Raw genomic sequence first — 22,830 nt, forward strand, 5'->3', positions numbered from 1 at the left:
CGGTAGCTCGGGCGACCCATATACAAAGTCTCAGTCCTTGTCACAGCGGCCCGTGGTTCGAGTCCGACCTTTGGTTCAAGTCCTCTCCTCCTTTCCTAACCTCTCAGCTTCACTATCATTAAAGGCATGAATATACATGTCGTTGTTAAGATACACGCATAAATCAAAGAAGTGTTTGCCGACAATTTTCACACCACTCTTGCTGACACATGAGAAAGGCCTGCTGACTGTGTGTGTGTGTGTGTGTGTGTGTTTACAGTGAGGGTTCGTACCCCTATGACCCATCCAGCTGGCAGCAGCCCACCAATCAGCCCACAGGGTCCCTCTCCGTGGTAACCACTGTCTGGGGAGTGACCAATCCCTCAGCCAGCCAGGTATGACATCACCAAACGGGAGGGAAAATATGAAGTGGATTAATTATTTATTAATCATTTCGACAGATGTAAATCAATGGGGGGAAAAACAAAGTTGGGAGAAGATGTGTGAAGTGTGTGATTTTGTGTCTCTTATCAGGGTATGGGTGGAGGGGTGATGGGGCCCGGGCCCAACCAAGGCGGGGGGGCCCATGATGCAGGGCCCTGGGGGTCCCGGCATGGCCGGCGGGCCCGGCGGCTACATGGGTCAACAAGGCTACGGAGAGCCCAACAAAGGCTACATGAACCAGGGCATGTACGGCCGGACGACTGGGGGCTATCCTGGAGGACCGGGGGGGTACACAGGGAGGTGAGTCTCTTTGTTTTTTGCGTAGTTGTTTGTAGTTTTGTTTTATAAATGATATGTTTGTAAAACTTTATTTTACTGCACCTTAGTTTCTGGATATTTTCCTGAAAAGGAATTGATGTGTAACCTCTTCAGAAGATTCCTGAAAAATACTATATGCTTTGGTACAAACTAAAGGGAAAAATTACATCCAGTTATTTCCGGGTATAAAAAAAATCCTTAAAGTAAAATGTGTCTTTCTGTGAAGTTGTAAATTACAGTTAACAATTTAATTAAATATTGAGAATAAAGTTTCCAATGATGGAATAATAGTCATTTTAAATTGTTTTTAAGTCTCTAAAACTTTATATATGAGACAACGTTATAAAATCTTGTTTTTTGGTACTTACTTTGTGTACGGTCTCAACAATTGTCAGTTTCTTCCCTACAGTTAGTACCAAATGAAGTAGTTTAATTTTTAAGAAATACAATAAATGAGTGTTATCTAACAGGGCAGACAAATCACAGTAGTTAGGATGAACAAAGAAGCTGACTTTTTTACTGTATCAAGACAAAGTTATTATAGATATTTCATATTCCATATGAAATATGACCTTAATCTCTCCATCTTCAGTTATCCGTCGAACCCCGGCGGCTCCAGAGGTTCGGCTGACTTCACTCAGGCTGCTGCTGCCGCTGCCGTTGCTGCTGCCGCTGCTACAGCAACTGCCACCGCTACGGCAACCGTCGCTGCCATCCAGGAGAAACAAAACCAGGAAATGAACTATGGACAGGTGAGGAGACGAAAAGGGGGGGTGGTCGCAGACACACCTGCTGATGATTGGTCATGCGTAGTATGTTATTGCTCCCTCTGCTGGAGACTTCAGGTGTCCTCATTGTTGTTTAATTTATTGCAGGTGTATTATTTATTCATGTTCCAACCATCAGCTGCCACCTGCCGGACCTTAACCAACTATTCTCTCTCTCTCCGTCTCTCTCCCTCCCTCTCTCTCTCTCTCTCTCTCTCTCTCTCTCTCTCTCTCTCTCTGTCTCTGTCTCTGTCTCTGTCTCTGTCTCTGTCTCTGTCTCTGTCTCTGTCTCTCTCTAACTCTAACTCTAACTCTCTCTGTCTCTCTCTCTCTCTCTCTCTCTCTAACTTTAACTCTCTCTCTCTGTCTCTCTCTCTCTCTCTCTCTCTCTGTCTCTCTGTCTCTCTAACTCTCTCTGTCTCTCTCTCTCTCTCTCTGTCTCTGTCTCTCTGTCTCTCTAACTCTAACTCTCTCTGTCTCTCTGTCTCTCTGTCTCTCTCTCTAACTCTAACTCTAACTCTAACTCTCTCTCTCTGTCTCTCTCTCTCTCTCTCTGTCTCTGTCTCTCTGTCTCTCTAACTCTAACTCTCTCTGTCTCTCTCTCTCTCTCTCTCTCTCTCTCTCTGTCTCTGTCTCTCTGTCTCTCTAACTCTAACTCTAACTCTCTCTGTCTCTCTGTCTCTCTCTCTCTCTCTCTCTAACTCTAACTCTCTCTCTCTGTCTCTGTCTCTCTGTCTCTCTCTCTGTAACTCTAACTCTAACTCTCTCTGTCTCTCTCTCTCTCTCTCTCTCTCTCTGTCTCTGTCTCTCTGTCTCTCTAACTCTAACTCTAACTCTAACTCTAACTCTCTCTGTCTCTCTGTCTCTCTCTCTCTCTCTCTCTCTCTCTCTGTCTCTGTCTCTCTGTCTCTCTAACTCTAACTCTAACTCTAACTCTAACTCTCTCTGTCTCTCTGTCTCTCTGTCTCTCTCTCTCTCTCTCTCTCTCTCTCTCTCTCTCTCTCTCTCTCTCTCTCTCTCTCTCTCTCACAGCTCATGAAATAAACAAACGGCTGTCCAACATTCAAATGTTGATTTTAGAATTCAAAGTTATGAATGAAGCCTTGAACTAGGGATGTCCCGATCAAGTTTTTCCCCCTGATCACACACTTCAAGTACATTTAAGCTTAGTTAGGTAACATTAGAGAAGCCAGCAGTCAGCTGGATTTTTTTAATTATCCAACCGAAAAACCCAACCCAATGTTGCCAACTCTTTTCCAATCTAAGTTGCTGCCAGCACTAGCTCCAAAAGTCGCTATAATTACTGAGAAACGTATCATAATTACAGGTCATTTAGCAGACGCTCTTATCCAGAGCGACTTACAGTGAACTAATTACAGGGACAGTCTCCCTGGAGCAGCTCAGGGTTAAGTACCTTGCTCAGGGGTACAATGGTGGCAGCCTGGTATTGAACTCACAACCTGCTGGTGTTGTATTTGGAAGCCGAACCACTAGACCATCACCACCCATAATGAATGTAAACAATGAACATTGCTATTGTTGGTACGCATAGCTATAAAGCTCGCAACAATTATTTTTTCTAAAATACATTACGGGGCGGTTGTGATAGAGGGATCATCCAGTGGGTGGAGGGTCGGCCGTTCGATCCCCAGCCCCTGCAGTCAGCAAGTTTAAGTGTCCTTGGGCAAGATACTGAACTCCATATTGCTCACGATGGCACCTCTGTAATCTTTTTGGAATTTTTCTCTCCCTTTTTTAAAGTGTCCTCCACTACACTCCTGAGAAAAGAAAAAAAGGGTTGATCGTCTAAATACAGCTCAATAAAGCTGATGCGGATCAGATCAGCACTTCTCTTCTTTGAACTATTCGGTAGAGTCGTAACAATATAAGTAATCATATTCTTGTTTTGTTGTTTGTGTATCAGATGGGAGGTCAGGCCTATAACAACCAATTCATGGCCCACTCTGGCCCCCGCGGCCCTCCGGGTATGTCCCCAGGGGGCATGGGCCCAGGGCCTGGACCAACTAGGGGCCCTCCCTCAATGGGCCCCATGTATGGACCCGGAGGCGGCCCCCAGAGAGTCCCTCAGCATCCTCAGCACCCTCAGCACCCAAACTACGGCCCCGGGCCACAGCAGGGCCACTTGAGGCCCCCACAGGGCCTCAAACGGCCCTACAACTCTGAGGTGAGAGTCAGCAGCTTTGATCAGAGGCCACACTAATCCGACTAAAACCAGATTCAACCGAGCATTAATGGGGTTACAATATATTTTTATCAAAGTTTATTTGTTTTACATCATGTCTGATTTATTAGAATTTGTAACTCTGATATACAATTATTACAATTTACCACATCAGAATACATTTTCAGTCAATATATTAAATATGGACACAACACAGAGATTATGTAAACATAATTGAAAATCACATCTGCATGGAAGCACATTTTCGACAGCAGAAAAAAAAAATGGAATTATATTGAGTCTCTCAAAATAATGATTTCGTATCTCCAAGTAATTTTTTTCAAAGATTATTGTTTGGTCATTATGTGCCATTATTTGATAGAGATAGTAGTGAGAGACTGGAAATGTGGGTGAGAGTAGTGGAATGACATGCAGCAGTGCGGCCAGCGGGGAATCAAACCGGGCTCACGTGGTATGCACCCTAACCACTGTCAGGTCGCAGCTCATTATTTTTGAGATACTAACTAATTTTAATGACTTACAAGATACTTGCACACCAATTGTTTTCATCTAATATGGGTGAAGATGTGCTTCTATACCATCTGAATCATTGTACAAAATAAAACATTTCACGTATACTTCCTTCCCCTCCTACGTCCTCAGTCTTTCCCAGGAATGTCTCAGCAGTATGTTCCGGTTGGTCCCAGTGTGAATGTGATGTCAGGTCCTGGTGGCGCCGGCGGTTCAATTCCAGGTTCAGGTGGAGGCGCTCATGCAGGACCCGGCCCGTACTCCGGCCCCAACATGCAGTATCATCCAGGTAAGACGTCTGTAGTAGGTGTTAAGGAAAGCTTCTGCTGTGTCTTGTTAATTTAATATAAATATTAAATATAAGCAGTGGCGGGTCGTGCATTTCACACCTAGACCTTCAGTGATGTCCTACACAGTCCTACCTGAATTATTCCCCCTCTTAATACCATCATTATGACGCCATGGCTCTAGAAACTATACATTTAGACAGAAACGCAGCATAACCGGGCGTTGCATCACCTTAACATAGTCAAGTACAACAGTTATATTAATATTACACCTAAAGCAGTTTCATTTAAGAAACGTAACGATAAAGAATAAAGACACATCAACTATTCACTGAAAATAAAATAAAAGAAACAAATAATTTGCATTTGTTCATGAGGATATCTCTGCGACAGTGGTGAAAGTGTATTCCTAGCCTTGAATGTCCACTTTGATAAAGGTTAAACCAAAACAATTTATCTCTTGCAGAAGCATCAAACATTTTATATATTTGTCAAAAATGCTTGTTACTCACCAAAACAACTGATTATTTGAACGCAAAATCCATCCTCCTTTCTTTCCTCAAGAAGACTTCAATGACTCTGTTGTACAGTTCATCTGTGCGTTTCAGTTCCACCAATAAGTCCTTTTCTATAGACATGGAGGCTAATGCTGAAAGCCGAGTCTGTCCAGTAGCATTTCTGCCATAAATTTTAATTCTCTTTAAGGCCGAGAATGACCGCTCGGCAGAAGCAGTGGACACAGGGATAGTCACTGCCACACATGCCAATGTGTAAAGCTGCCCCATGCTCTCACTCAGATTTTTCTGCTTAAGGAAATCAAGGAGATCAGTGGGACTTTTCCCTTCAAAATCAGTCATGGCATACATTACAGTCAGTTCTGTTTTTAGCCGGGACAGATCGAACAGTGTTCCGTGACTCTGTGTTAAGCTGGAGAAGGCTATTTGTGGGAATTTTTTCCAGTAGGTCTGAAAGTGCTGGGGGTCGAGGAGGGAGAGAAACATTAATTTTTCGTGGTCTTGAAACCTATTCCGTATCTGGCAAAGAATGTTGTCCAGAATATTGCTGTGGAGTTGTTGGTAGTGTGTGTGAAGGTCTCCTTGTGCTGTACGAGGGCCTCTGCGTGCTCTCAGACCACTTGAGGTGAGCGCTGTGTCCTCGTAGATTTGAGTAACCCGGCACCTCTCTCGCTCAATTGTGTCACAAAACTCGTTCACCCTTGTCAGACAGAATTGTACATCCAATGTTTGTTTCTGTAATATTCCAAAGAGCACATCTGAATGCTTAAAAATCCCATTGAATGTTTCAAGCAAAAAACAAAACTCAAAATCATCCAGACGTGCATTAAATCCATCAGCGCTAAGCACAGTATCCCCATCATAGTATGACTCCTCATGATGTTCCAGTATGTGGTCAAACGGCTCCACTCGGGTGTCCCCAAAGGTTTTCAAAAGCACCGTAGCTTGTAAGTGCCCAGCCGTGCTTTGGTGTGTCGTTGCTGCCTTGGTTAGATGACTCAAGTTTGCAAACCCAGTGTGGCTCCAAACACCAAATCGATCCGTTTTAAATAGCAGGCATTCCCAGCAGTACAATGTGCAGTGCCTCTCGGAGGCTGTGAGCCGGGGGTACCGCTCGTAGTTAGTGATTTGAAAGTGGCGGACAAACCCTTTTCCCGCCTGTGATAGGCTCGCTAGCGTCGGGGTTGGCCGTTTTCTTCTCACAATGTCTAGCTTTTCTTGAAAAGTTTGTCTCGAAAATGGCGTAATTATATCTGCGACCGAATCGACCTCTTCTCCTCCTTCAGCCATTGTGGGTTGAAAAAACAGCTTGTAGAAATCTACACAAATTAGTTTGTTCAAGTTTGCTAGCTCTGCATAGCTCTGCCTCTCAATAGTGCGTATCCAATCAAAAGACGTGCACGTGCTGACGTTATCGTACGCCTGCTAGCTGGCCCCGGTGTCGCCAACTCGAAATCTGATTGGTTAACGCCACAGTTTTGTTTCCGTTCACTTTAAGCTACAGGCGCCCTGCACTGTTGATTCTGAAGGCCTAAGGGCAGATCTCTTGGACCCTGGCAACACATTATGGCTGAAATATGATTGGCTGAAATATGATTGGATGAAAGCATAACATAAAGGCCAGCCCTCCAAATCTCGATCTGAGGCTGGAAGCAGCGCAACCAAGAGGAAAGCTATGAAATGAAGAGAATAGACTATGGGGAATAATTTAATACATATTTGTGGAAAAAATATATCAAAATTAAATTTATATTCTGATGATGTTTAGGCCAGCAGAGAAGGCCTTGCTGGCCCGACGACCCACCACTGAATAGAAGTAATGTTTGTTGCGGTTTGATGAGGTTGATCCAACCTTGCAAATTAAAGCAAGTGGTTGAAAAAAAACAAATTTTAAAAACAAGTTTTTTTCTCAGAGAATAGCTAAGCTTTTTTTATTGTAAATTTGAGTTTGTTTTTGTAAATTTATCACTTAAATTTCAGAGAATATGCCAAACTGTAGTTTTTCCTCTGGGAATTATTATTTTTTTTTTTTTTATATAAATGCAATCGCTATTTACAGTAGTTTTCTGTTAAATAAACACAGGTTTTGTGCAGGATGTCCCATTGATGATCAGTGGTCTACAGTGTGGTAACTGGTAGCTGGCTTGGAACCTCGGCTGAGGTGGTAGTAAAAAAAACGGGTATTATTTCTAGTGGAAAACCAAAAAAGAGTGAGTGGAGTAGAGCTGTACCATGCATAGACTGTTGACCTGCTATCTCCCCCTAAAGATTCCCTGTCCCTCTTGAAAAAATACTTAATGGGTCTATGGTAGGAAGGGGTGGAGTAGAAAAGGTTCAAGAAGAAAAACAAACCCTTTAAATCAAACATTTACACAGCGTAAAACATTAGACAGAATAACATTAAGTAGTTAAATGTTCTCTGTGTTCTGCAGTCAGATGATAGAAACCGTTAGTCCTTCTCCATGAAAGTTGACAGTTTTGTTTGTTGGTTGGTGTTTCAGGATCTTTTCTGTCTGTTTACCTGCAGGTCCGGGTGGCCCAGGCCCTGCCCCCCAGCGCTCTGGCTCCTCCCCCTCCTATCAGACCCATAAAATGCCACTCCCACAGTACTCCCCCTCTGGACCCCCCAACTCACAGTACTACAAGGTGTGTGTGTGTGTGTGTGTGTGTGTGTGTGTGTGTGTGTGTGTGTGTGTGTGTGTGTGTGTGTGTGTGTGTGTGTGTGTGTGTGTGTGTGTGTGTGTGTGTGTGTGTGTGTGTGTGTGTGTGTGTGTGTGTGTGTGTGTGTGTGTGTGTGTGTGTGTGCTTTTTTTAGAGCAACCTGTAGAGCTTCTGGTAGCAAATTATTATTTATTTATTTTGAAACACATCCATATGTAATGTTTGTGTGTTTCTGCAGCAGGAGCAGTTCAACGGTCAGGGTGGAGGTTTGAGCTCTCTATCCACAGGCGGTGCTGGTGGTGTCTACAACTCCTTCAACCAACCATCTGGGGTAAGATGAACTCTGTTTGTATAGCTGTGTGCTTTACTGAAGTATTTCCATTTCCAACTCTACAACAACATCTCTGAAGGAAATATTGTACTTTTATTCCACTACATGTATTCGGCCGCATTAGTTGCTAGTTAATCTGCAGATTCATATTTTACATGATTTAATAAAATATGATGTATTCTTATAGATTAAGCTACTTGAATTTCAGGCAGGGCGCTGGGCTCCGTTGGCACAGCGCCCTGCCAAGACAATGGTAGGGGAAACACTGATGTGACATCACTTTTGCATACATATTCTCTTAGCCCAGTTTGTGCATTACAGTATTTAGGTTATACATGCATTATTACAAAAGGAGACCAGCTGGACCAAATATAGGAGAAAATAGCTTAGACCTCTAAAAAGAGTGACAAGAATCAATTAATTTCCCTTCATTTTCTGAATCAACTAACATTAACGCTATTTGTTTCCTGCAAATCCATGCTGAATTCCCCAGATCCACTTTGTTTGAACCAATCAGCATCCAATCAAATGTAATATATTATTGCTCTGTTGTTAAAATGAAATTACATTTGGTGAAGAGCACTTTAGGACTTGTTTAGGAATGGAAAGTTTAGGTCTTGGTCCTTGACTTGACAAAACAATGACTTTGTCGCACCTCTGCCTCAACTGCTTGTTCTATTTTTGGAACTGGTATGAATATGGGCAGGTGCATGCTGGTCGCCTTTGAGTCTCTTGTTATTTTCTTTGTTTGACTGCAGCTCTACTTTTTTTCCCTGCATGTCTATTCATTGTGTTTTAGACCTGGTGTTTAAAGATTAGGCTACACTATTGTTATTAGTATTATACTATTGGTAGAATTTGAGTCAAGTCGTGGCTGCGTACGATTGTTTCAGACCTGTGTGATCCAAACATTACCAATAACTCCAGAGTGCTAAGTCCAAAAAGTCAACATTTATTGAAGAAAGATAGATGTAATCATTTCCAACATTCACAACATGTTTTCATCTAACAAAATATTCTGCTTCAATCCATATTAGTTGTCTTTAAAGCTTTTGAAAACAACATGTTTACTGTTGCACACGAAAGGAGGCGTGCATCTGTATTACAGCACAGTTTGGAAGCACTTTAAGATTTCTGATGATCCCAAAAAAGTGCGGTGACAGTTATTCATATTGAGGATTGTATTTGTAGATTAGAATTTTCTTTAGGGTGGCAACATCATAACATATGGTGACTGACATTTGAAGCTTTATTCTATAACTTCAATTGAAGCATCAAATGTGAAAACATGACATTCAGTACAGCCATAAAGTTAAAATAGTCTTCATCTCAACACACTACAACAACAAAAAGACTTCCTACATGTAAATGTAGGACTCATTGTCTTGTGAGTTTTGGGATGAGATAATCCATCTCAAGGGGTTTTATACTGATACAGTGAATAATAATTAAATGATTTACTCAAATAAAGACTGACCATCACATGCAGTGTCGCTAGCATGGCTAATGACAAGTCTTATGGTGCCAATATGAAACGAATCACCACTATTTGTTAAATCTGTTATCTTTAACTCATAGAAACTCGTTCTCTTGGTGTGAAATTTAAAAATCACTCTTGTTAAGTCACTGGTCCAGCTACTTTAAAACTGATCGTGTAACCCTCACATGATATCCTTCATACAGGAACCACAAGTAGCTGGGATTTTTCCCACTTGGCCTGCAACACACATGTAACTTAATAAAAGTACTAATATCACACTGAAAGTACTTCACTTCCAGTTAAAGTCCTGCATGCAAAACGTTGCTTAAGTGAATGTTGATTTTAGAATTCAAAGGTCAATGCTTCGGAGTGAAGCTTCAAACTATTTGGTACAGATCTAGAATAACAGGAGGTTCTTCTAGTTTCCATTCTGCCAACATAGCATCCATGCAGCAGAAATACAACTTTTCTTGTTCACACAAACCTCTAAAAAATAACCTCCTGCCTGTTTTATATTCACTGGCTGGATCATTTCTTTAGGTTAAGGTTCCCATGTGTTGACTCTATGCCTACTATTCTATCTGTGACCATCATAATAATAACAGAAGTTCCGTACTCTCTCTCAGCCGGGTCGAGGGCTGCCAGGTTACCCCTCCTCCCCGGTTCCTGGAAACCCGACCCCTCCCATCACCCCCAGCAGCTCAATGGCCCCTCCCTACATGTCGCCCGGCAACAGTGATGTCAAGCCGCCACCCTCCTCCTTCCTGCCGGACATCAAACCCAACATGGCCGGCCTGCCGCCTCCTCCTACAGGTACAATCACAGGACCGACAGACAAGATTTAAATTGTGTGTACATAATGGACCAACATAATAAAATTACATTATAGATGGATAGTAAACATAAATGAGGAAAATGGATCTGGGAAGATGTCAAGCAGCTTTCAGGTGTCGCCAAACGGCTAGAACCTGCTCACCACCATGTAACCTGGGAAGAGTCCAGGCTACACAAACGCACGAGAAGCCTTCACTTATCAGGGAACTAATCAGATTATTATCACGAGAACCACTGTTTCCCTATTGGGACCTACTCCTGGCGCTGGTTGGCCCACGCAGAGCGCAGTTCCTCTGTGGTTGTGTGCTGCAAACTACTATATAGTTCATCTTGGAAAGGGTCGGGGTGACGGTGGCTCGCGGCTCCAGCCATTAGCTTTACAGCACCCCTTGCCCGGATCTCGCTCCTTCCGAGGGCCGTAGACTTGGTGCTCGCACGACCCATCTTGTAACATGGCGCCCTGTCTCAGTTACCATAATTAGCCTCTTAATGTTGCTCTCAGAGTGCACCACATTGATACATTTCATATTTAATTTACATGTAATTTTTCAGTGAAGATGATCTGACCTGTGTTGACTCCCTGTTAACAGGTAACCCTAGCGACGACCTGCGTCTAACCTTCCCTGTGCGTGACGGTGTGGTCCTAGAGCCCTTCAGATTAGAGCACAACCTGGCTGTTAGTAACCACGTCTTCCAGCTGAGAGACTCTGTCTACAAAACTCTCATCATGAGGTACACACACACACACACACACACACGCACACGTAGTGTAGCCTTAAAGCATGGTGGAAGCTGACTAGCAGGCAGCTGATATAACGCTGCTATTTTATAATCTTTATCTTCTTGGAGGAGAGCGGAGAGCACTCAGCAGCCGGAGAAACGTAGCTCCAGTCATCTGCTGCAGCAACTTTAATTCCGCCAGCACAAGCCCCAGTGCTGGGAGTCAGAGCGGGCTGGTGGAGTGCTGGCTCTAATCTATGTAATGGCAGCAATAGAAACTTTGCAGTCCCCCGGGGTTTAGACCCTCGGTTCTGTTGCTGAATTTGAACACTGCAAACTGAAGCTACGCCCGTCTCCCGGGGTTGCCACAGCTCTAAACTCTAATCGCCTGCGGCGGCGGCAGCATAGGTGTGAGACATTTAAACAGATAAACAATAAACAGACATTATTATAACAGACACAGAACATGGCTGTAATATTACCAAGTGAGTCAGGCAGCTGTACTTCTTCTCCCTCTGTACTGAGGACAGACTGCAGCTACACTGACTCACTATCACCTCTAGAGGAACAAGTGGTATTACAGGCTGGATGGAGCGCAGCTAGCTGTTAGCATGCTAACTTCAGTAGATATCTCTGCAACACAGAGACGTGTTTGACATAAACTAAACTCTGTTACCTCTTCACATTCTGTTGATAATGTTAGTTCATTGTTTTAATGTTACAAACTAAAGTTTGATTACGGCCATGGTACCTTTGTTGCATGTCAAACCCTGCTCTCCCTCATTTCCCCCTGTCAACTGTACCCTGTCAAGTGAAATAAAAAGGCCCCAAAAATTCTAAATAATACATAAATATTATATTTGATATTAATGATCTGAATCTGCAAAGTAACTAAAGTTACCAAATAAATGTATTATTATTATTAACTAAAAAAAGTGCAATATTTAATATATTTATAAAGCAGCATAAAATAGAAATAAAGAACAAGTACCTCAGAATTGTCCAGCACTTTACTAAAAGTGTGTGTGTGTGTGTGTGTGTGTGTGTGTGTGTGTGTGTGTGTGTGTGTGTGTGTGTGTGTGTGTGTGTGTGTGTGTCTGTCAGACCGGACCTGGAGCTCCAGTTTAAGTGTTACCACCATGAGGATCGACAGATGAACACCAACTGGCCCGCCTCTGTCCAGGTCAACCTCCATCCTTCTTCTCCTTTTATCTCCACACTTTTCTTTTTCTTTTTGAAATTGTTTTTAAAACTCTTTTTTGTTGGTATTAAACCAAGACGCATACAAAAAATGTAAATATTCTAATAAGACTTTTTCTTTCAATTTAAACTGTTGTAACAGAGGATAATAATGCAAAAGCAAATAACGACCAATAAAGAGTCTCCTGTGCAAAGACAAACATCTATTGTTGCCATAAAATATCTTAATCAGTTAGGACAGCCACTTGATGCCATCTTGCTACCTCAGCACAGAGCATATTACATATCAGCGTTTTATATTTATTTATTAAACCTTGAATTAGCGCTAACCGTAGAGTACATGGTGCTCCTTTTTAATGTAGCTTCTATTGTGTTGTATGTACCCTTTTTAATAGCAGATTTTGCACATGCAAGCCAAAGACAAATTTCTGCTTTTTGCACGCAAAAAGCAGACCAAGTTTTTTGTATTTCTATTCATTAATAAAATAAATAAGAAATACATGTATGGAGAACAAATTGCAGAATAAGAAAAATTTTATAAATGGAAACAAAATGCTCAATTCACTTAAAATATATTTTTTAACACGGTGGTGTAACTCGTCCTCTTGTAGTCTGATGGAGAAATTATTATTTCAATCCTAAATAATCTTAAATCGTAGGTATTTTGGTTTTAGACACTTTCTAGTAACAGTTTTTCTGCCAGCAGTGCTTAGAATCATAAAGAACATGCATCTTCATATAATTATTTGGCTTCAGACAGTTACATACATGTTACAATGAGATACTTGGACACTCGAGAATACAATAAGGAAAGAAAATAAAAGTGTGGATGTTCCTACTATTCAGTATCTTAACAAAATAGGATCTCTGAGGTTTGACATCTGTTATGTTTTTATTTACCTGCTCATCTCCTCCTCAGGTGAGTGTGAACGCGACTCCTCTCACCATTGAGCGAGGCGACAACAAAACTTCCCACAAGCCTTTGTACCTGAAGCAAGTCTGTCAACCGGGCAGGAACACCATCCAGATCACCGTCACCGCCTGCTGCTGCGTAAGAACTCACTGACAGTATACAGATAATATATTATAGATGTAGAAATGTGTTGAGACGTGTTTAATTTAACGTACCCGTGTCTCTCTTTCTCTCTGCAGTCTCACCTGTTTGTCCTCCAGCTGGTTCATCGTCCGTCGGTCCGTTCGGTGCTTCAGGGTCTGATGAAGAAGAGGCTGCTGCCTGCAGAGCATTGTGTCACCAAGAGTAAGTTAATTAACTGAGGCTATGTTCACACTGCAAGCCTTAGTGCTCAATTCGGATTTATTCCACATATCCGTCTTTTTAGTTTGACTTTTCACATTTTTTTTTAGATGTGGTCCATTTGTACACATTGTACATGAACCAATTAGTCTTATTATGCTGTCAATCAACACCGAAATAGCTCTGGTCCTTTCAGATTAAATGAATCATTGGATGTATCCCTTCTGTTTGGGTTATTATCACGATGATCCAATCAACATGTGAGCATCAAGGTTTGTCCCATTCTACTCTAATGGTGTTAAAGGTTGTTTCTGTTTTATTTATTGATATTTTCAGGACATGCATGGATCAGCAGTTGGCTTTTAATTTTCAATGCCAAATTCTGGACAGATAATTAAGTGCATCGTATGCTATCTATACGATAGTGATAAGAAATATAAAGTACAAAAGATTGAGTTAAAAATATACAATAATAATAACAAATAAATACAATAAAAATAAAGATTATTCTTTTAATAAAAGAAAGATAATGATATTAAATATATCTATCAGTTTTTTATTATATCATTTCTTTTTTTTAAATATTAATTAATCTCTCCTTCAGTAAAGAGGAACTTCAGCAGCGGTTCGATCCCCGGGACTCCCGGGTTAAACGGAGAGGACGGTGTGGAGCAGACTGCCATCAGAGTCTCGTTGAAATGTCCGATCACTTTTCGCCGCATCCAGCTGCCCGCCAGAGGTCACGACTGCAGACACATACAGGTCAGAGGCCACAGCCAATCAGGAAGCGCCACACACGGTGTTGTCACAGCAACCGCCCAGATTTATACCGGGATCGTTATATTTACAATAAAATAAAGATGCTTTGATCATTAAAAACTCTACATTAATTGCTTTCTTTATTACCCCAAACAAATAGCAAACATACAACACAAACATTTATAACACATATATACAAATCACTCCTACATCAGTTTAAATTAAACACTTTATCCTATAGCAGTAAATAAATATTAAGTTATGATGTCATAAAATAATCATAGCTCTGAATCCCAAATCATATTTCATAGAAACACACTGATTTCTGTCTGTCTGCAGTGTTTTGATCTGGAGTCGTACCTGCAGCTCAACTGTGAGAGAGGAACATGGAGATGCCCTGTGTGCAAGTATGTCTCACACCAACACATTCAAAACTATTTTTATACATTTCCTATGTCCTCAATAACCTGTGTGTGTGTGTGTGTGTGTGTGTGTAGTAAAACAGCTCTGTTGGAGGGTCTGGAGGTGGATCAGTACATGCTGGGAATCCTCATCTACGTTCAGAAGTAAGACACTTAATTTCTACAGTTTGTTTTTTACTTCAAACTTGTGTGGTGAATATCTGAAATATTTTAAGAACTGTATCGTTAGTATATAATGTTAAAGTACCGTTTCCTACTGCAGAGTGAGTAGTGTCAATTTCACAGCTCTGTTAGTCATGTGACATGACATGTTGACTGATCCTTTCAGAGACACGGAACATATTAAACTTTTACATTTTATTTGCTCTGATGTAAAAGCTTGAAGGGAAGATTCTCATCTTTTTATGTGGATGTCTATATGGTGTTTATGATTAATGTAGTCAATTGAAGCAATAAATTCCTCAGAAAGCTGAGTTCTCTTGCTCATGGAGCCATGCCAAAGTGTCTTCATGTATTAGGGTGCATTGTGCAGTAGATTCGGACGACCATATCCTCTTGCACGGCTAATGCAGCCACAGCCTCGGCGTCTCTCTGCTGCATGTCTTCAGCAGTATACTCCGGCTAGAATAAATACGGCTGAATATCCTAGTCAGCCAAAAACACTGTAAATATCTTTTTCATCCATTACATCAGGGATGCCATTTTCACTGTTGGAAATGTAATTAGTTTGCAATATAAGTGAACAGAACAAGGACGTTCTTTTTTAGCGCGGCACCTAGAGCGTGCCCCCGGCTATAAATCCAAGCTGTGTTGAAGAACAACATATTTGGCAGGAGGAGAACTCGACTTTCTCTGTCAATGAAGCACGCACTGAGGAATGAATTGCTTCAAAATGTACCATCAACATTGATTGGATATCCACATATAAGGTGACAAATGTTCCCTTATATGCTTTTGCTTGCCGACATCCGCAGCTCTGCCTTGTTTAACAGTTTCTTCTCTTCCTCCTTCTCCTCTTCCTCTCTCCTTCTCCTCTCCTCTCCTCTCCTCTCAGCTCGGAGTACGAGGAGATCACCATCGACCCGGTGTGCAGTTGGAAGCCGGTTCCTGTGAAGCCGGACATCCATGTGAAGGAGGAGTCTGATGGTCCGGTGTTGAAGCGTTGCCGGACGCTCAGCCCGAGTCACATGGTTCTGCCCAGCGTCATGGAGATGATTGCATCACTAGGCCCTGCCCCCTCCTCGGCTGCTTCCTCCTCCCCAATGCCCTACCCCCCCCTACCTGTAGGGGGCAGCAATAACAGCAACACACCTGACTACCCCGGACCAGGTACACAGGAGAGGGGAAGGGGATCTGATTACATTTGTTAGGAGTGCCATTTTAATTATTATTATTATTTCATTATTCTCAGTATACACATAATATTTTATAGAAGAATATTTGAAGTGGAGTGGAAGTTTTAATCTTTTTGTGGACAGGTCGTAGTTATCAGAGGGATTTCATCAAATCCTTCAGATATGATTGGATCTGTTAAAGTGTGCATGGGTTCAGGGGGAACGGATCGCTCACCTGCTGGGAAATGTAATAAATTGGTCTTCCGTCACGCTCTTTAACAATCTAAAGTTTCTGCTGACTGAGATCCAAACACACATCTTTCTGTTGACAGAGTAGGTAATGAAACTCCTACAGGCAAACTAGTCTCCTAGTGACGGGGTGTGAGTCGGAGGGACCAGGTGTGTTAGCAAGCTAATTAGTCTCATTTGTATTCTGATTAACAGTAAATTCATCAACTTCAGTTGTAGCAAACGTGCTAACAGGCTACTAGTTCACCCGTCACGAAACAGGAAAAGAACAGATTTTTTAAGTGACACATATATGGTACACTTCCTGTGATTGGTTCGAATGGCAGAAATTAACTGCTCTAGTGGTTGTTTGGTCTGCATCAGAGTTTGAACCCGACTTAACACGTCCAAACGAACCGCACCATAGTGGCTTCAGGGTTCGGTTCAACTGGAACTAAACAAGGCTAGCATGAACGTGTTCTAAGTTGATTTTTATAGAAGTGAAGTGAAACCAAATGGCCTGGAAGGAAGCAAGTCAATCATTGATCAAAAACGTAATGGCTCAATTTGAAAATGGCACGTGTGTGTGATTTATAGTTCATGTGTTCAGACATGAATCCTGAATTTCCCTCGGGATAAATAAAGTATATCTATCTATCTATGTGGGAACAGGATGATCCTTTATAAAGAAACTGCAAATGAAAGTAGATGAGCAGATGTATTTATTAGTGTACGTGTGTCTCTTCCTCAGCTCCGTCCTATCCCAGTCAACATGGTTTCTCAGACTTCAGTGGTCCTGGGACTCCGGGGGTCGGGGGGGACTTTTCCTCCCCCGGTCCTCCCCCTCTTTCATACCAGTCTGAGCTCTCCAGTGCCCTCCTCACCCCTGACAAACCTCCCCCACACCCGCTGGCTGGACAGGTACAGTATTATCATCTTCATCATGTTTCACATACCAATTAACGTTCACTCGGTTAAAGGGAAAATTCTTCAAAACTCCAACGAAATACTGTTGTAGCTCAGAAACACAAGAAAAACATGACAAAACAAAAACAATCAGTGTTGATGGTAAATGTAGTCAATTGAAGCGATACATTCCTCAGTGCGTGCTGTATTGATCGAGAAAGCCGAGTACTGCTTGCACAGCCATGCCGGCTTTGCCTACATTTACCAGGGTGCATTGCGCAAAAGCTTCTAACACCCAGCCAACAGAGTGTAGCCAAGTTGTGTCTATACTTGCAGGTAACAAAATAAAAACACAGCTCACTGAGAGCTTGCAGCTAAAAGACAAAGCAGCGTAGCTTACTGGTAGCGTGCAGATGCACTTTTCGAGTCAGACTGTACCTGTAGATTGTAAACAATATTACACCAGTGCAACGATGCAGAGTGCAAATATGCTGGAATAATTATTGAATGACTAATGTAACGGCTTGCTTTATATACATGACGTAGATGGTTATGCAGGCATCTCTACATTGACGCAGGGTCGTCAACATGGCGACAGCTGAGCCGGGAGCTAGCAGATAACGGTGCTATCAGCACTAACAAGGGCAACAGTGCTGGCGTTGCTAACAGTGTTAACCTGAGGGGGAACATGATGACACCGTCTATTGGGGCGGTCTTATCTGTGGTAACGGCTGTATGAGCGCAGTGGCTGCCATTAGCTAGCCAGTGTGGCACACAAACAAGGACTCGCATGCTCGTGCAGTTGTGTAAACAAAGCACAGCGACGCTTGGACTACAACACAGGGAGAGTGACTTCATTCTCTGCTCAGGAAAACATTACTTCACTATAACTTCACTTTGTTTACTGCTAAATGTATGCTCTTAATTTGAAATTGAGGATCTTTAACTTTATTTACACAATGGAACCTACATCAGGTTTAGGAAGTTCCATTTTTGAGCGGCATCTAAAGCACACCTCCGGGCTACCCAGAAAAATCCAAGCAGAGCCTGTAGTTCTTCTTTACCTCCAACTACAGAACCGTCACATCAAATGGCTTCATGCCGAGAGAACAGACTTTGTAGCAGGAAAACTCAACTTTCTCTGTCAATACAGCAAATTAATTGCTCGACTGCATCAGGGATGCCCACACTTTTTTGGCTTGTGAGCTACTTTTAAAATGACCAGGTCCAAGTGATCTACCTGTATTAAAAAAATGCTGGGGCGGGTGCGTAGTTCACTCCTCTCCTTTCCTCCGCTCTGTCTCTGACTGTAGGTGTGTGCGGGAGCGAAACAGAGCGGAGGTGGGAATGTGAACAAGGCAAGAAAAAAAACAAACTTGAATTTCAGGGGGCGCAGGGTTCCGTTGGGAGAATATATACATCTATATATATTTTTATTTTTAACGGTGCGCGATCTACCCGCACTACACTCGCGATCGACCTTTTGGGCACCCCTGGACTACATTCATCATAAACATTTGGACATCCACATAAAATGTAGCAAATTTCTATTTTACCTAATGAACCCAAACATCACATTTTCTTACTTCTCCTGTTTCCTTCCTCTGTCTTTACCTTCCTTCCTCTCTGCTTCCTTCATTATTTTCTCTACTTCCTTTCATTCTTCTCCTCTCCTCTTTCCTTAAATCCTTCCTCTCCTCTCTCCTTCTTTACTTGTTATGCTCTCCTTCCCTCCTCTCCTCTCTCCTTTCCTTCTTATCATCTCCTTTCTCCGTTACCTCCTTTCCTTCCTTCCTCTCTTCTCTCTCCTTCCTTCCTTCCTTCCTCTCAGATGTCAGTCTCGGGCCGTCTGGACTCCAGTTCCCATGGTGCTCCTCTCTCTCAGCAGCAGTCGCAGGGTCTCCACGGCAACTCCCAAATGGGGGGCGGCGGCAACCAGATGATGCAGCGTAGCAACCAGAACCCCCGTCTCCAAGGCGACAGCTCCTTCGGCCTCGGGTCGGGAGAGGTTCCTGAAGCGTCTCTGGACGTGAGTACGACCCACATTGACACTCTGCTGCTCCAGTCGGTACAAACAGGTTGAACCAGTAACAATATAATCTCAATTACTATTTCAAGGTACTTGTTCTTTACTTGAGTATTTACATTTTATGTTACTTTGTACTTCTTCTCCACTACATCTCAGAGGAAAATATATTGTACTTCATACTCATCTGCGATATTTGAAGTTACTTTACAGATTCAGATACAAGATTAATACAAAATTAATCAACAAATAAATGTCTTATTATAGATCAAAACACACGAGCCGTATAAAAAGTGAATATGAAACATTAAAGCATCAATAATTATAATCCAATGATATAATATATATTTTTCTAACATTCTACATAATATGTACTTTAACTTCCGGTGCTTTAAATTGGGGTTGAAGGATTTGGAAAAAATATGTAATTGCGATTATTTTTGACTAATAATACAATTGTGATATGATTTAGGATATTGGAGGGAATGATCATTTCTGTATTATTCTCATTGAAACATTTTCTGTGAGGATCTGTAACAAACAAAGACTGTAGAATACGAGTATCTCTACACTGTGGTATTATGTGGTATTAGTCATTTAATGAAGTAAAAGATCTGAGTACTTCTTCCACAAATATATATTTTATGTTGTATTTTATCTCTATACTTTAACTTTTGCATTATTTGTGTCTTTTTATACATATTTAATGAGCATTGTTGGAGGAAGCCTGAGATCTAAGATTTTCATTTGCCAACGACTGCTTCAGTGCAATTGTTGTGAATATTAATAAATAACTTGAACGTGCTCCTGCTCATGTGCAGGTGGCATTTATACATTTGATTGAATCTGACAGAAAAAGAGAAGTTTAGGATGAGAATAGCAAACTGTTTTATTCCTCAGATTCTAACTTACAGAAACTTATCCCACCTGTGTTTCTTTTGTGCAGTTGCTTCCGGAGTTGACCAACCCAGACGAGTTGCTGTCGTACCTCGGACCTCCGGACCTCCCGAATAACAACAACGACGACCTGCTGTCCCTGTTCGAGAACAACTGAACACATACAAACACACACCTCCAGAATCGAAACAGAACTTTACTGTAAGATATGAACTCTTTCTCTCCTCGTCCGCCATCATGACTAGCGGTCCAACACGGCCGCCATCTGCACAGGGTGGAGCGGACAATAAGAAGGAAACAAAAAAAAAACCTTTTAAATATGAAAACTCTTTGGTGTGTGACGATGATGGTAATGTTATTTTATTGTTTTGTTTTTTATCCTCTGAAACTATTTTCCTTCATTCCCTGTCGGAGGCGACGGCCTCGCTGCTCACAGTAAGCTTCAGACTATTTAAAGTTGGTGACGCCCACATGGCTGTTCTAAAGGGAAACTTCTGTATTTACAACCTGGACCCTATAATCCCATGTTTTTGACAACAAGCTTTAAAATTGTTACAGTATTGAGCGAGAGCGCAGAAGCGAACCAGGATGCAATGTAATCCTCCACTAAAAGTGCTTGTTTTTGCCTCTGACTGCTCAGATTGATATAAGTGTCTGACTTGAGGTCTGCACTACTAAGCAGGGTTTGGGGTTAGCGAGGTAACTTCAGGTTTAACTTTAGGTTTTCAGTCTTAGGACGGTGGTTCACTTCCTACCGGAGCAGGTTATGTTCGAGATAACAGATCATCTAAAGATCACTAAATTTTACCGTTATTCTTTCAGCTGCAGCGCCAGCGGTGTAACGGACTTTGGTGCAAAAAATACATGTATAAAAACATTATTCAAAACAGACTCTCGTATGTTTTAATCACCCACAGCATATATAAAAGTAACACAAGGCTTTGCAACGTGGTGCACTGGCAACAATATACAGGCACATGTGTGTATACATATAGATATATTTGTCTTTTTGATAACTCTAAGCTTTTTGTACTCAAACACAACTCAACAATATAATAATCTGAGCTGTCTGTGGCAAAAACAAACAATTTTAGTGGACTTACTTTGACCGTGCCAAATTGCCTGAAGGATTACATTGCAGCACGTTTAGCAGCTGCTGGCTGCACTGCTCTCGCTCAATATTGGACCAATTACAAAAATGGTTGTCCCCATTAGTCACTGTAGCCCTGTTCACACAGGACTCGTATTACCTGGGGATCTGTAGTAATGTGTGATAAATGCAGAGGTCTTCTGCGATATTAACTGCAAATCTGGCACAGTCATGTGATTATAGTTGTCCTACGCGTGATTTTGTTTTGCAAGGTTTTGAAAGCATTTATGTGTGCATATCCAGGAGGCTCGCTGCGCAGCATGGAGACCCACACGCACGGTCACCGCAGCAAGAGGTCTTTGTTAATATTTCAATAACAAAAGTAGGCCTAATATTATTTATAATACTAAATAATACATATTATATAGTATAGTATAGTATAGTATTTTAAGTGGATGTTACGCAGAACATTGACATCATATCCCGGGGATAATGTCATTCAATTTGAGTCGTCTTCAGACTTTGCTTATCCCATGCAAATGCACACAGGAAATGCTGGTCTTCTGCGAAAAGGTCACAAAGAAAAGTGAACATCTGGTTGATGTTGAAAAATACAGAAGTTTCCCTTTAACTACACACACACACACACACCGACACTGCTGAGCAAATCATCCATAAGCTTTTACACGTTCTCTTTCTTCATCACGTTTCAGTTCATTTCTGTCCGTCAGATTTATTTAGATCAATGTTCAGCAGTGACGGGACGTGGATGAGAGTTGTCATTAATGAGGTCCTTTTTAAAGCCGGAATATTTCTGGTCCTCATGAGTTTTAAATGTAAAGGAAATTAGCTTTAAAGGAAGAGTTTCATCTGAGAAATGTGGAGACACTGAAGGTTAACAAAGAGGAACTGTTGAGTCCAGAAAAGATGCAAAGATACACCGTTTACACTCGAAGCTTTTCATGTGAATTATTTTTTAAATGATCTCCTGCCCTGGATTATGTTACTGTTTTCTAGGATTTGATGTAAAACACAGAACTGCAGACAATTAATCAGAAAATTTGTTTTTTCTAAACTGTCTGATGTTTTTCTTTCATATGTGTGAGATTACATTGTAAGAATATTTTTAGACAACAATTAATCTTAAAAGTTACTTAACACATTTAATTTAATTAGTTTTTCACTGCTGATCAGTTTCAATCGATTCAATCACAGCGTCGGGAAGGAAGACCCATCATGTGCAGCCAATTCAGTGTGTTGTTTTGCTGTTTTTGCACTGAAACAATAAGTTGACAGAAAAATTATCAGCAACTATTTTGATAATCCATTCATCTTTTAGTCTCTGTAATGTCAAAAAAAAATAGCGAAAAAAGAAATTCTGTTCCAGTTTCTTAGATTTTAAAATGACATCTTCAAGCATCTTGTTTTGTTCAACCAACAGTCCAAAACTCTGAGATTCAGTTTACAGTGAAATAAAACTCAATCTGAGCCATTGTAGGACCTGGAATCTGAAGATGTTTCACTGTTTATCCTCAAAACATTACAGGAAAGTTTGTGTCCTCTCGCTGTCGTGCATGTTAAGCTACCAGGTATGTTGTGTCTGCAGAGACAGAAAGACCCCCCAAGACGGATTCAATCGGAAGTGAACATACGGACGACGAATG

At 41.6% G+C, this 22,830-nt stretch overlaps 1 protein-coding gene across 1 annotated transcript in view; it reads left to right on the top strand.

Annotated features, from left to right (window-relative positions):
* LOC115013208 (zinc finger MIZ domain-containing protein 2-like) overlaps positions 1-22,604 on the top strand; it is a 29,730-nt gene extending 7,126 nt beyond the window's left edge. Inside the window, 20 exon segments of the mRNA XM_029439275.1 lie at positions 260-374; positions 514-555; positions 557-723; positions 1,334-1,493; positions 3,433-3,693; positions 4,354-4,510; positions 7,551-7,669; positions 7,923-8,015; positions 10,122-10,308; positions 10,920-11,061; positions 12,154-12,232; positions 13,169-13,300; positions 13,402-13,507; positions 14,109-14,266; positions 14,603-14,670; positions 14,761-14,829; positions 15,740-16,014; positions 16,999-17,168; positions 18,985-19,182; positions 20,126-22,604. Coding sequence (XP_029295135.1) covers positions 260-374; positions 514-555; positions 557-723; positions 1,334-1,493; positions 3,433-3,693; positions 4,354-4,510; positions 7,551-7,669; positions 7,923-8,015; positions 10,122-10,308; positions 10,920-11,061; positions 12,154-12,232; positions 13,169-13,300; positions 13,402-13,507; positions 14,109-14,266; positions 14,603-14,670; positions 14,761-14,829; positions 15,740-16,014; positions 16,999-17,168; positions 18,985-19,182; positions 20,126-20,233 — 2,806 coding nt within the window. The 3' untranslated portion in view covers positions 20,234-22,604.
* The last annotated feature ends 226 nt before the right edge of the window (positions 22,605-22,830 follow it).

The sequence above is a fragment of the Cottoperca gobio genome, chromosome 9, assembly GCF_900634415.1.
Source record: "Cottoperca gobio chromosome 9, fCotGob3.1, whole genome shotgun sequence".
In the NCBI taxonomy this organism is placed as follows: Eukaryota; Metazoa; Chordata; class Actinopteri; order Perciformes; family Bovichtidae; genus Cottoperca; species Cottoperca gobio.